The sequence below is a fragment of the Chroicocephalus ridibundus genome, chromosome 3, assembly GCF_963924245.1.
Source record: "Chroicocephalus ridibundus chromosome 3, bChrRid1.1, whole genome shotgun sequence".
Lineage (NCBI taxonomy): Eukaryota > Metazoa > Chordata > Aves > Charadriiformes > Laridae > Chroicocephalus > Chroicocephalus ridibundus.
The window spans coordinates 101,344,478-101,359,165 of record NC_086286.1 but is presented as its reverse complement, the minus strand read 5'-3'; the positions used below and the strand labels follow the sequence as shown (position 1 = coordinate 101,359,165).

The 14,688-nt window shown below is 37.4% G+C and overlaps 1 protein-coding gene across 2 annotated transcripts in view; it reads left to right on the top strand.

Moving 5' to 3' along the window:
* The window catches only part of PRIM2 (DNA primase subunit 2), a 117,876-nt gene that overhangs the window by 88,262 nt on the left and 14,926 nt on the right, over nucleotides 1–14,688 (top strand). For both annotated transcript variants that reach the window (XM_063330277.1, XM_063330278.1), the window contains exons 11-12: nucleotides 7,777–7,903; nucleotides 8,756–8,838. In XM_063330277.1, the coding sequence (XP_063186347.1) occupies nucleotides 7,777–7,903; nucleotides 8,756–8,838 (210 nt within the window). The remainder of the gene's footprint in view (nucleotides 1–7,776; nucleotides 7,904–8,755; nucleotides 8,839–14,688) is intronic.

Below are 14,688 nucleotides of genomic sequence, written 5' to 3'. Positions count from 1 at the left end.
TGCCACGTGCCAAATTTCTGTCTCCTTTGCAGTCTGTTAACACTCTTGGATCTCTTTCAGTGATAGTGTTTTCTGTGTCCTTCTTTGACATTGAATGTTTTGGGGACTCTTATTCTCTGCCACTTCTGATGAAATGAATAACCCTGTTAATTTACTGCTTACCTTCTGCTGAAAGATACACTTCCAAGTTATATCAGTTAACTTCTCTGGATTTTGAAATGTGAGGAACACTGATTGAAAAACAGAGCAGAAGAATCTGAAAGGCCTTGGTGTGCTTGTAGTTCACGGAGTACCAGAAGTGTGGTGTGGGGTCTTTTCCTAACTGAGTGAGATTCCTTGGTTTAGAAATTGATTATTGGATAATTATTTTTTTTTTAATCTCATATTAAACTTTCTAAATGAGTTTGTTATGGAACATATATTTAGTAAAGGATTCAAGATTGTTCTCTGATATTAGAAAGACTTTTTTTAAGAGTTCCTTAAAACTGTAGAGAATGGTCTGCAGAAATCTGTTGAAAATAAAGCATGTTTACAGTAGTCAGGTTTGTTGAGTGTTCATTTGTTACTTGGAGGAAAGTGCCAACGTATTTTTGTAGATACTTAAGAAAAGCATGGTATCACTCATGGTGCTGTCAAATATTGCCGTTTTAATGCAGCTCTTTAATTCTTGTTTAAAATAAGATTTAATATTTTTTTGTATTTAAAACAGCAGAAGTTCTCATCACCTGCTTAGTGTTAATTACATCTAAAATATTTATTTTCTTGCAATAATTTCCAATTTCCTTATAAATTCTGATCAAGAGTTATAAACATGATTATTTGTTTGTATAGTTGCTTCATTTCAAATATCAAGGAATTTACACCTCTGTGTTCGGTAACACTCTGAACTTCCGTCATGAAGCTTTCAATATTTTCAATAACATTGGGTATTAGTTAGTGGAATTCTGATATGGGTGAAATTGTGGCCCACAAACTGATTTTTGCCTTAAAGAGCTATTCTTTCTCTCAGACTTTTCTTTTTTTGGTAGTGTCACCACCGAAAATTTTGCAGTAGGTTAGGCAAATATTTAGGAGAATTAATGACTCTTTGGGATATCAGAGCAGCAATATTCACAGATGCATAGCATTTTCATCTTTCACTAAGTTTTAATTTTTAGAAATATTAACAATATTAGTGAAAATGACTAATATAATTAGTGGAGTACTACGTGAAATGACTTAGGCATTGTAATCCCATAAAGAATTAGGAATTCGGTGCAGTGTAATATGGAAAGGATTTATTTCTTTCAGATATATCTATCTTTTTATCAAAGAAAAATGCTCTGTATAGGCGATATTATACCAAGAAGATAGGATATTGTGCTAAGGGAATAATACCATGTTTTGTAAAAACAATCTTTAAACAAAGACTGCTGTATAATTCTGTAATCACGAAGACATTTCAGTTTACCAAAAGTAGAAATGAATCAAGTAGAATAAAAATAACTTAGGAGTTTTTTTCCTTCTCTTACTGGTGAGCATTAAAATGAAGTCACAATTTTACATGCTCTTAATTGTTGTTTAAAGTAGTTTTCAAAGTAGTGTTTGCCTGTATGACCTCCACAAGCTGTTATACCCATGGAAAGTTTGTTTTAGTGGCACTCTTCAAAAGAACAGTCTTCCTTGTGCCAGTTGCTTGTTCAGAAGCTTCAGTTTGTTTGAAAGCAACTCCTTCATTGTTTGCTCCAAACAATCAGATCTGAATTGAAATTTCTCTTCTTTAACCATATGTTTTGAAATGCATCTTCTGTATCTGATTTTTTTTAATACAATATATGTGAAACATTAACAGACTAAAAAAAAAGTATTGCTAACTTAGATACCTAAAGAAATATTGCAATGTCTTGAAGTCGCTATTGAAATCTTTCAGAGGTGACCAAGCGTGTGCCTAAGAAAAATCATGTTGTTATAGGAGATGGCTTTTAGATGTGTTTTGCTGATAATTTGATGCAGTGTCTTAAAGCAGAAGACAGCCTGCTATGGTTTATTTTGTACTTTTCCCGGTTCAAAGTCTCGGTCCATGTAAACGTGTGGAGAAATAGTGTACATAAATTGTATATTTGGGTAAGTTATGTTAAGACAAGCTTAGACTACTGCAAATAAAAACCTACTTTGTCATATTTTTGCATGAGTGGTCTGGGGTAGCCCAAGCTAGTTCATCAGCCACATAGTCTACACTCGTGTGGGTCGTATACAAGGAATTCGACCGATCAAAATTTTTCTTATTTCCTTGTGGTAGATGGAGCCATCTCCATGGCAAAAGAGTCCTTGCCTCATGTGGTTTGGAAAACCTGAAATTGGAGGGGAAGAAGTTTTTTGTACTTGATGTGAATTGGTCTGTAACGACTGCTGCACAACATGTTAGAATTTTCCAGCTCAATTTTAGCTGATGTCTCTGATCTGTATCTTAAGGCATGGAAATCATGCTACAGGTTGAGAATCTAGAATAAGTTGAAACTTTTTGTCGTTGGCAGATGGAGAAGCAGTTTAAAAAAATAAAAAAAAAAAAGTTGCTTGGAAACAGGTATGCCAACTAAGCAGTATCAACAGTAATGATACGAGCGACTGCCTAGGAAATGGATGAAAAAGTGAACCAATTATTTCAGAAGATACACAAGTTTGTGCGATAAATTTTGAATTTGAAGCTGTTATCTATACAGGCTCAACAATTTTAGACAGGAAACTAACCAATGTCTGTTTAAAAAAAGGTGTTAAACCATTACTACTTTGAATTCTGCAGAGTTGGAATTAATCTGGTGGTCAGCCAAGAAGCTAGACAAAATTACTGCAGTCGTTTTGCTTAGTTGTTAGACTTTAAATAAATAAATCTCACAGTGCTGTAAGGAACAGATGCATAAAAGCTTACATGAGTATTTAAAAGTAGTTAAACTGAAACATGAAAGTTTTACGGAAGTTTAAACCTGAGCACGCAGGGCTTGGAAGACCTGTCAGCAAATTATTTTCCATCCTAATATGCATGCTGAATATCAGAATTGGTAACAAAATTTAGGGACGACCTAGTTCTATTTCTAGATACTAATCTGCAAATATGACAAGCGATATAAGGAAAGTAACTTCTCAGTGATGACATGTTACTTATTCTGCGGTGGCTGGAATGGGTTGGGTATGCCGTTTGTTATTGTTCTCTTTTGAGAGTGTATTCAGTTGTATTGAAGTGATAATTATTTGGCACACATAACCCATCCTTCCCTGCTTTGTTTGATGAAAGCTTTTCTTCAAAGAAGAGCATATACCTGCCAAGCGGTCCATGTGATGTACATCCTCATTCCATATCCAAAGATCTTGTGTGCATTTATGTGATCAGGATTTATTGAAAATAGCATTTCCTTAAATTCCTATCTGGAACAGAGTAGCCTGGTATTGGGCAATAGCAGTTGCAAATTTATAGCTTTTTTTTTTATACCTTTTTATATATACCTTACTTACACCTTAATGTACAACTTGCCTGTCTTCTCGTGAAGGCCGTTTAATATGGTATGTGTGTCAACTAACAGTTATAAGGCGGGTTAATCTGCATTAGTCTGATACTCATGTGAATATACCACATAAAAGCGAAATACAAGTTCCTTGTTAATGTACACTTATCTATACCCAGTCAATTGTCCCGCAACCTCTTTGATTCTGGCTTTGGACTCTATTGTTTTAGTCCCACTAATCAGTGCTAAGAGCTTAGCTTCTTATAGGGGGAAGTCGTCTAAGAAAGCCTCAGTGTCACCTGTTCTGGGATGCCCAGGATCATCATTAGTACAGTCAGTACCATACATTGGACACCTTGGTTCATTACAGCAAATACTGATGCATAAAAACTCAAAACTACCCACTTGTCATCAGCAGTGCCCTTAAAACCGGGCATCACGTGCATCCTGCAGCCATGCCCAGAGGAAAGAGAAGTCCTCAAAAAACTTTATATCTTCGGGGATCAAGTTAAAGCTCAGACAGTTGACTTGCAGTCTTTTAAAACAAAAATTCACACTGCTGCTAATCCCAAGATTTGCACATTCCAACATGAAAGTGACAAATTTTCACAGAAATGTTGTTGAAGGGTTGTCTTTGCCTCAGCTTCTTGCCTTCAGCATGAACCAGTTCATTGCTTAAACGAGACATATTTCTTGATCCCGTTCTCCCTCACTAAAGCCATGGCCCGTCCATCCAGCACACAAATTACAAATGCCTTGCAGATTTTGGAAAGCTCAGAGAGCTAAATAGAGGAAAATAGCTGAGCTAGTTGAGATGTGGGCCATACTGTTAAAAAGTTGCAGAGAATTCCTGCTCTCAAGTATTACCAACAGTAGGGGACCCAGTAGATGTAGATTCCCAATAGTATAATGGTGTTGCTTTAACATTGCTGTTCTATGGTAACTTTGGCACCAAGTTTCCATTGACAGTTAGCACAGACTATGGTGGGATGTTTTTCCATGGGAATAGAATAATTTTTTTGCCTTTGTATTCCTGAGTTGCCTTTGTCTCAATGGAAGCTGTCAGGCAGAATACAAGGTAAACGCACCCACTCGTGCAGCATCTTTATTGTTGAGCAAGTTCATACCAGGCTTCAGTAAAAACCTTGAAGGTTCTTACAGGGCCATCACCAAAAAAGCGTTTTTTCAAATCAATTCATTTGAGTTTTCACCTTTTACAGTGTTTTGCCATAATGACCTTATGGGAGATTGCAGTTACAATATACTGTAATAGTAGTTTTACAGGCTGGAATAGTTTAAAGCCAAGCAATTTATAAGCAGTTAGAATGACCCTGCAAACACCTACATGCATGATGTGTGCTGCGCATAATTAGTTTTATTTTGTTCAAGGAACTGTGAAAATCCTACCACTTCAGTTTTGGGGGTTAGAATAAATCAGAGGGGACAGTTCTCTACCTCTGCCTTCTCATTTCTGCACATTTCAAACATGTCTAATTATACCTTGGTGCTTTTGCTGGCAAAAGGGATTGCTCCTGAGGGGGATTTTTCTTTGGGCACATCCTAGAGTTACAGTATTGGGAACAAGCGAGTCTGATCATTGAGTTCATCCCCCAGGTACAGAGATGGCTCTTCTGCAGGATGTGTTTTCTGAAATCAAGTGTCACAATTCATGGTTTCTTCCCACTGAGGATGACCATGGAGCCTGTTGGATATTGGCCCTGCTAAAATCCCGTTTCCTTGATCAATGATAAGAAATGCTGAATCACAAGGATGAGAGAGCTGTTAGTGAAGCGTGCAACTGCGCGCGTGCCAACTTGCACCATGTAGCTGTGTTCTCTGCCATCTGCCACTGCGAAAACTCTGAGATCCAAACAGGATTACAGGAAAGCAAAGAGAAAATATCCAACCTGTCCCAAGGCCATGCTGTGTTATTATGTAGCTGTTGTTTCTATTTACTGCAAGAGCTGCTTCTCAGCATAAAATAATGAGTTAGGTAGTAAAAGTAATTTCTGTGGGAATTAAGGCAAGTGATGTGAAAAGTACCGCTCAAGATTTTCATATACAGAACTGTTAAAGAGGGGTGTTAATTTTCTGGCAAACTAAGCAATACATCCTGAAGCATTCAAGATTTGCTTTTCCCTTACAAAAAACTAATTGAATCTAATTTAACCGCTTGCTCAAGTATCCTTTGTTAAGCAAATGAAATATGCTTTCGTTCATCTTTTGCAAAAAAGGATGAAAGGTTCCAGAGCTGGGTGGAAGAATAGGTGGCTATAGGATCACAGACTCCCTCTTCAGTTTAATAGGTTCACTCAGAGGTTGGGCACATCTTTGTTTTATGTTTGCTGTTTTTCAGGAGTACATACACTGCTGCAGGAGCAGCAGCAGGACTCGGCCAGCAGCTGCTGTTTGCCCTGCTCAGGGGAGGTAACCTGTTCCCCCGGCCCTTCCTGAGTACCTGCACACACCTAGAGCAGATCCTCATACAGACTTACTCTGCTTTCTAATGAAGAGTTGGTAAGCCCAACTCTGGTGGTGGCAAAAATAGCATTCATTTACTATTGAACCGCCTAATTCTTTTCTCGGTTGGGCAAAAGGGTTGACTAGATAGAAGTATACCTACGTGCTGCATCCTGCCTGTGGCTATGCTGGCAAACACAGTGCTGTGTGGTTTTGCTCTCTTTTCTCCCCCTCCTGCCCCCCTTTTTTCAACCTTTTAAAATAGAGTAAAGTCACTTTGTCAAATGCACAATAAGGATTAATTAGTCAATGTTTGCTCAGAGCTTTGGATGTCTTAAAACTCATTTGGAAGGAGAGCTGAATATTACTCTTCTTGATACATTGACTTGATTATGATCAGCATCTTGATAGAGAAGTTTCTTTTTCACTCTTCTAGAATTAGGTGCAATTTAAGATTTTGTTCTCAAGGGTTGTGTATATTGTTATACACACTTATTACGTATGTGCATATTATGTTATAGATTTTCAATTATTTATATATTTCAAAAAATGTTAAAGTGTTTTATATGAAGAAAAATATACTTATTTTTATATTTCATTTTAGACATATTTTAGCAGGCCAAGGTATTTCATAGGTATATGAATATTCTGAATTACTATTTGGAAGTCCACAGGCCAAACAGGGAACTACTTTTATCTGTAGAAATGAGAGTATCCTTGAAGTAGTAGAGTTAGCAGTTATATGCTTGAATGATTTTTCTCAGTATATTATATTGTCTTATATTAGTAAAATGCCAGAGTAAAAAATATTTTAAAGTGGTTTTTGAGAAGGAAACATAAATTCTTAAGTGAGTTGTTTATATTCAGACGCAGAACTTTACATAAGGTTAATGCTAAAATTTTGAATTGAGCAAGAGCATTTCTTTTATGTATTGTCATAGCTTTTCTGAGCAGAAGAGAGATTGAGGATGTGTAATTATAAATACAGTGCTTCATTCTTATTTGGTTGAAGTATGGTATTTGAACAAATTTGAACAAATGTTCCTTCATGTCTTGGAGTAGCTAATGCAACTTAACAGAATCTGTATGTTAAATTATCTGATTCTACTACAGATTTTGTCACCTATTGCCACATATAAAACAGCGTGAACTCACGTCTTTGAATATTCTCCACAGGATTTATCTAAAATGATACGTTGATAGTGCTGTATTTGGCTGCCAAGATAAATGTTTACGTCTATATTACTTTAGAAGATTTCATTTTATTGGGGGTGTTGGTAGTCTATCAGTAGACAAAAGAGATTTGCTAAAATCTTTCTCTTCTGTACAAGCAAAGTATACTCCATTTTAGAATCTAATGAATTGAACTTCACTGCCGAAACAAACTGTAGGTGAAGCATTATCCTTTGGGAGAACAAGAACGTGAACCTGAGTAAAGAAATCTATATTTCTATTTTTTGCCCTGATAAAGCAATCAGTTCATGGAAATTTATGAAAGATTTTAAATTACTATTTTTTTTTCCATTTACTAACATGATGGGGTTCAAAATTTTGATCTTTAAATCATCTTATCTTTAAAGTGATTACTGCATCATCTGAAAAGACCTTAAATCAATGCAGTTACACGCTTCTCTTGTGATGTGTCTGTAAAACACGTATATGTGCATGTACAAGTTCATGTAATGTAAAAGTCAAAGCTGACAGCAAGCAACTCCATTTTTGTTTTTCTCAGTTTGAATATGTTTGAAAGATTTATTTTGTTATCCAATATTTTCTATTCGCAGAGCAGATAGAATCACTGGCATAGTATGTAACAATTTATTCTTTTGTTTTTATTTAGTTTGACAAAGGATATGCTTACAGCATTCGCCACAGCTATGGGAAAGAAGGAAAGAGAACTGATTATACCCCATACAGCTGCATGAAGATTATCATGTCCAATCCACCAAGCCAAGGGGATTATCATGGTGAGTTCCTTCAAAAAAAAAAAAAAGTTTAAAAACAGTGGAAACCTTTAGCTAGAGAAGTTACTTCCTCCTGTAGTCTCTTAAATTATGTATTCAGTTTTAAGGCCACAGTGATCTTGCAGTGTCCTCTTTAGATTGCATTTGATAGCTTCTGGTTTTATATACGTTGTGTCATGCACTGCAAGGAGACTGTAAATGTATAGATGCTTTAAAAAGTGACTGATTAGAGGTGTTTTGAAATATGAATTCAGTTGTACAAGTTCTGAAGTTTGCTAAGCTACTTTAAAACCTCCTACCTCTGTGCAACAAACCATGGAAAACATGCACTGGCTTCACCATTGTTATTCTAGTACTAAGTCGTTCATTCAGTTGTGTCAAAACTAATTCTGGGACAAAACCCCCACACTCTTACTTAAGGTGGTGGAACTTTCTAAGGTATTTCTGAAGTAATATTTTTATAAAGGACTATGCTTTAAAGACCATTTGGCTCTCATTACTTGTCTTTTCCTGTTGTCTTTTTCACAGCTATTAAGTGTACTAGCGCTATCATTTCTAGTAAGGAACTAAATAAAACTCTTTTCCTGTCAGTGAATGAGAATTGTGGCCTGTTCATGTTGGGATATTTTATGTAACTCTTGAGCCTGTGGTGCCCTGATAACTGTGCAGTGGAGTAATTATTAAAAAAAAAAAATTAAAGAATGAAAAAAGCAATTGTACACATGGGCAATTAACTTTCTTATTAATAAGCAGTTAGACAATTAGGAACAGCTTAGCTGGTCTCTTGAGTGCCTTACTACGCTAACTCCTGGGTAAACAGCCTTGTTTGTGAGCTTGCTTGTTTTTTACTGTCAGGTTGCCCATTCCGCCACAGTGATCCTGAGCTATTGAAGCAGAAGCTTCAGTCATACAAGATCCCTCCCAGTGGAATAACCCAGGTAAGGAGTATTTTGTTTGGTGCTTTCATTTATAAGGCGCTGCTTTTCAATTTTATTTTCTCTTTGTGTAGGAATGCTGTGTGCCATTTGTCAGTATGTATTGTGAAGTATTTCTTCTTGCAAAAGGTTTAAATCAGAATCTTGGCTTTCTGGCTCCAGTGCTCCCACTGATGTGTTGATTATTGTCATTGCCTTTTATTGTTTAATATTATGAGTTGGTTTATTACTATATGTAACGCAGGTACAATGCAGAATTTTGTTTTACTTAATTTTACTGCACTGGGATAAAAAATGTTTAAATGAATCTAGCAATATTTTAGGAAATTTATTTTTATTCTTGCAGTAACTTCTAAAAAACATACATTCTTGATCATCCATTATGCTAACTTCCCGTAAACAACGAAAAGACACGAAATGCCTAGTGAAATTAAGCAGAGATTTTCAGCAGTTTTTTAAAAGGTAACATTAAATTGAAAACCTATCTTACGTAGCAAGGACAACACAGAAATACATGTATACGGAAGCACTGTGACTCCCATTGCTTGCTCTAGCAAGAGGTTAAGACTATAAAAGGATGCCAGCATCTTCAGTGGAGGAAGACGTAGGGGTTAGGGTTAAGCTGAGACAGTTCAGCAAAAAGTTGTGTATATTAAGTGCCTGAAACCTGCTTTAGGTCAATAGAAAAAAACCTGCTTTAAGTTGTCATCTTCAGTTCATGTGGAGTGTCACCATTGCTTGTCAGGCATCAACAGAGTGTTGCACTAGATAAAAAAGAATGTGAAAATTCCACTTAAAGGAGTCTCTCTTGGAAGGAATAATTAAGATACAAATTAAAGGAGAATAGTTTTAAAATGTTTATTGTTTAGTCATAGTCCTTCTTGACAAATTCTTGAAATACTCAGACTTATTCCTAGGAATGTTTTTTACATTTTGTGTGTTTTTTTTTTTTCTTCTTTTCTCCTGGTTCATATAAATAAGCATTTGACTGTCTTCCATATATCTGTCAGGCACCAGAGGTACTTTACTTTGGCTTTTTTCCTTTTTATATGCATAAAAAAATTGATGCTGCTCTGAGATTTTTATCCTGCTAATCATTGGAAAGATTGGTGGGGATTTACTCTTTTAGCTGCCTTGCTCTGTGTGGGTGGGATTTAGTAGAGGTTATTTCTTCGGTGAATTTGCACAGTGGGGCAGTGTCTGCATTTAACAGTTCCTTACTTGATTTTAATTGGGTTTTAGGTTTTGTGTGTGTGTGTGTTTTGTTCTTTTTTTCCCCTTGTAAAGTAGGATTGGGACTTATTAGGAGTCTTAAATTTTCTAATCAAAAGTGACTTAAGAAAAACTGTCTCCATCAGTGTTTGCCTTCCCTGGAAATGGACACTGCTGTTCACAAATTTTGTGCTGACTGTTTAAGTGCAGTTGGGGTATAGGGCTCTGCAGAGGCCACTCCTAGTGTTAAACCAAAACAAACTCAAAACAAGCCACCCTCCACCCGAAAACTAATAATAATGAAAACAAATAAAGAAATTGGCTGTGGCTGGATTTTCAGAACCATTTACAGCAGACTGTCTTTGAGATATTCAGTAGGAGGAGGAAGATTGATTGGTTCACATCTGTCTCCAAGATCTCAAACAGATTTTATTGCTACCACTCCTTGTTGCTACATTTGCATGTTCCAGTAACATTTGCATGACTAATTACAGTTCAGGATCCTTCAGTCCAAACTGTGGCTTTTTAGAGTCTTCTCTGATGCTGGGGATAGTTGCTGAGTGTCAGAATTGTTGTTTTTCCTTTAGTTCAGTGAATGGTTAGTAGGGGTGGATGGTTTGTCAGTCTTTCAAAGCCTGATGCAGTTGCTTTCCCAGTTGACATTCACTCAAATGGTACACTTCAAGTCTGTTAGACCTCCTGTTAACCCCAGATCAAATGAGGACTCTGACAATGAGTGGAAGTCTCACGTCCGCTTAATGAAAGACAGCGTACGGAGCAGTTGCATCATTAACAAATATGTGTGATGGTGTCACAGGTGAGAGTAAATGACAGCCTGTAGCGGATCTGGGTACTGGTTTGGTTTGAGGGCTTTTTCTGTTTGTGTTTTTTTTAAGGGTCAGGGAGATTAGAACTATACCCCTGCTTGATTATCTCACACAGTCCCTCACTTGCTCCCCACCCTGTTGTTGTATTTACTGAGGTTTCAACTTTCCTTCCCAGCACGGGAACCGCTGCTTGTCTGGGAGAATGGAGCAGAAAGTCACGTCAATACCTCCTTTGTGGCTGCATGCGGTTAACAGTCCCAGACATTACAAGCTGTGGTCTCAGAGTGTTCCTCTGCATTCATCTCCATGCATCTCTGATCTCCAGGATCATCCTCAGCTTCCAGGATCTTCACCCTCTTCTTTCTGGGCTCCCAAGCCTCCACTTTTCTTCCTCTAAACAGTTTATCTGCAAAACCGGTGATCAGCTTCCGAACTGGTAGTTTTGTATCATGTCTCTTTATTAACTGGAAGATCAGAACATGTCCCTCTGGTTTAGTCCAAATGTTATGAAAACTTACAGACAACCCATACTGGTTGCAGGTAGCTAGCCAGGTTCAGGCTTGATGGTTTTTGAAAACTCCGTTTGTTGTTGTTCTGCAAGCCTCTGTGTGAAATCTTTGCAAAAATACTTTGAACCTACTATTATTTGCTCATCTGATTCCCAGTATACTTCTTGATGGTATTACTGAGGGAGTTACGATACTCCCTGCAGTGGTCATGTGAATACTAGGCTTCTGCTTTCCAGGTTAGTAGTGATGCATGGTTCTCTCTGCAGCTAAGGAGTTGCTTTAAGGATTTCAGATGAAAGGTCAAGACTTGCAGTCCCTGTTGAGTGCAAATGACACCATTCTAGAAATCATGGTGAAAGGTAACACAGCAGGCCTGCCGTTCCCGAATCAATTCATCCTTTCAGCCTCCCCGTTTACAGCATGTATAATATCACTACCATGATCTGTATCAGCAAAATAAAATACTACAAGATCTGTGAAAGTAACATACTGGTCACTGAAACCAAACATATATATATGAGTATATAGACTTATATATTTAATGGATTGCAGGCAGTGTGGAATGGTCACCTTTTATGAATGGGGCACTCTGGAATTGAGCCGTCCATCTTGGAATCTAACAAGAAATGCCAGTATTTCTGTTCCTGGTTTGGACAGGTTGTGGGACTGCTGTGAGCTTCCCTAATTGGGGAAGCTGTTCTAAGCTTTTCCTCTGATATTTCTCTTCAGCAAGAACAATCCTGCTGCACAAAAATAATCCAAGACAGTTGTGGTATCAGGCTGCTTCAGTGTGGAAACCTGGGATTTGATCACTACGCCGAGACCTCCTAATTCTATAATATGGTCAAGTTTGCTGTCCAAATCCCAATCCTTATTGAACTACCTCATGTTTGACTTTTAAAAGTTTCTTAAGAAGGTATCTTTGATTAACATCAGGAAATATTCTGCTGGTCATAACTTGCGGCCTGGGGTACCGCTTTTTTACTTGGTGTATGTCAAGGTTACTGTCCTCCTAATAGATGATTTTTACCTATAATTTGTAGTCATTTACTGGACTGGAGAAGATATGACTTACTGAACTGACTCAACCAACAACTGGCTACATGGAAATCCATTACCTTCAGACATAAATGTTTGGTTTTATTGTTTTTTTTTCCAATGTTTAGCTATGGCATTTCCTCTGTGAGAACCCAGTCTCACAGCAGCATCTTAACTTAGCTGTTCATTATTTTTTTGAACTAACGGGCACTTGCTTCCTTTTTTGCCTTTCTAGGAATATGACCTTCGCCTGATGGTAGTTGCAACAGAACAATAGAATCCTTATTTTTTTTACTTCACGAATTCTCTCCATTTTGAGATAATATTAATCCTTAAAATGAACTGTGGGTTTTTGCTTATAGTGGTGTCTAAATTTTAGGAGGTTAATCTTTGTTTTATTTAGTAATATATTTTTCACCTAAACTAAATGTTTTCAGGCCTACAGATTCCTTACATGCTATAAGCGTAAGGCATGCTTCTTTTCAAGAATGTCCCTATATCTACCCAGGAGACCTTGAGTGGATGGTTTCTGCCCTAAAATATAATATGTTTCTCTGACAGTGTGCAAATTTGTTACATAGTCGTTGTCACAGAAACAGATGAGCTTTTTAACAGGCATCATCATGCTAGGTCTCAAGGAGCATCTCTGTTTGCAAGGTCATGAGATCTTCAGAACTTCCACCAACAGTTCCGTTCACCAAATGTTTTGCTTTTGTTGAAAGTTCTGTACAGTCCCATAGTTTTTGTTGAACTAGATACTCCAGGGCACTTTTCTAGTATTTGTGAGAGGAGTACATCATGCTTCTTTCTTCAGGTGAGGAGTAATAAATGTTTCTCTCCTAAGCTAAGTTCATTTTCAGGGGTTGAAAGCTCAACAATTTCTGTTCCCTACTGAGATTAAATTCTCATTCTGAAACAGAGATTGACTGGAAACTCATCAAGCCTTCCAGAAGCATCAGTCAGGATGTTGATGCTGTCCTGGCCAGAGGGGCTGGAGAAGACATGGCACCTCACACCATTGAAAAGGCTTTTATTGGTGGATACTTTGTACCCAAAATAAAACAGAGCCAGTGTCTTAACCTTAATTTGTGCAAGTGTGAATACAGATATTCAAGTCTGAGCTTGACAGAGATTTAGCACATACTGTTATCAGCAGTGCCTGGAGGCTTGCGTTTCTTTTTTTGGGAACTCTTATGTTTCATAGCTGTCTCTTGAACGCTTACTATCTCCAGTTCATATGCAGTGGTCTGGATCAGATCTTTTACTGTTTGAGGGTGTTTCCTTTCTATTTGTTCACAACATTTTTAAATATTCATCAAGGTCCTGATGACGAACTAATCTTGAGGACTTGTTTTTGGTTTTTTTCTGATGATAGTCCTTGGGGTTGTCATAGGGCGGTTCTCTTGATGTTTTATGTGTTTCTCTTCAATGATCTTTGTGCTATCTATCAGCACAAAAAACATGGCTTATTCCTGAATAGATTGTGCTCATCAAGGGAATACAGATTCCTGAGTGGTGGTTTATCTTCCATTAAGTTAGTTCACAGTGCTTTAGACCATCAGAAGGTTTGGGTTTGTAGTACATCAGCAACCACATATGCCATTCGTTTTCCTGGTTCTCCCATAACTTTCACAGGTTATCTCAGGACGTCCTTGAATCATGAAGTCCAGGCCACTGTCTTAGTTGTCCTGGTTTCAACTGGGATAGAGTTAATTTTAGTTTTAGTGGTTGCTGTGTTTCAGATTTGGTATAAAAGGAATGTCAATAATGCATGTTGTTTTAGTTGTTGCTAGGTGATGTTTATACAAATCAAGGACTTTTTTCAGCTTCCCATAGAAGCTGAGAAGGAGCATAGACAGAACAATGGAATGGCCAATGGAATATTCTGTACCATGGAGGTCATGCTTGGTATATAAATGGGGGTTGGCTGGGGTGGGGGAAAACCAGGATCACTGCTCGGGACGGGCTGGGTAACCAGCTCACTGGGTGGTGAGAGTGACTTTTGTTGTATTATTTTATCTTGTATATTCTTTTAGCATTATTATTATTGTTGTTTTCATTTTTCTGTTATTTTTCTATTAAACTGTCTTTATTTCAACCCATGAGGGTTTGCTGGTTTGCTTTTTTTGCTTTTTTGCTTTTTTTTTGTTCTCTTTTTTTTTTTTTCCTTTACCCTCCTTTCTCTCTCTTCTCTTCAACGTTCTGGGAGGAGGGGGGAGAACTGTGCAAGCGGCTGCATGGTCCTAGCTGCCAGGTGGGGTTAAACC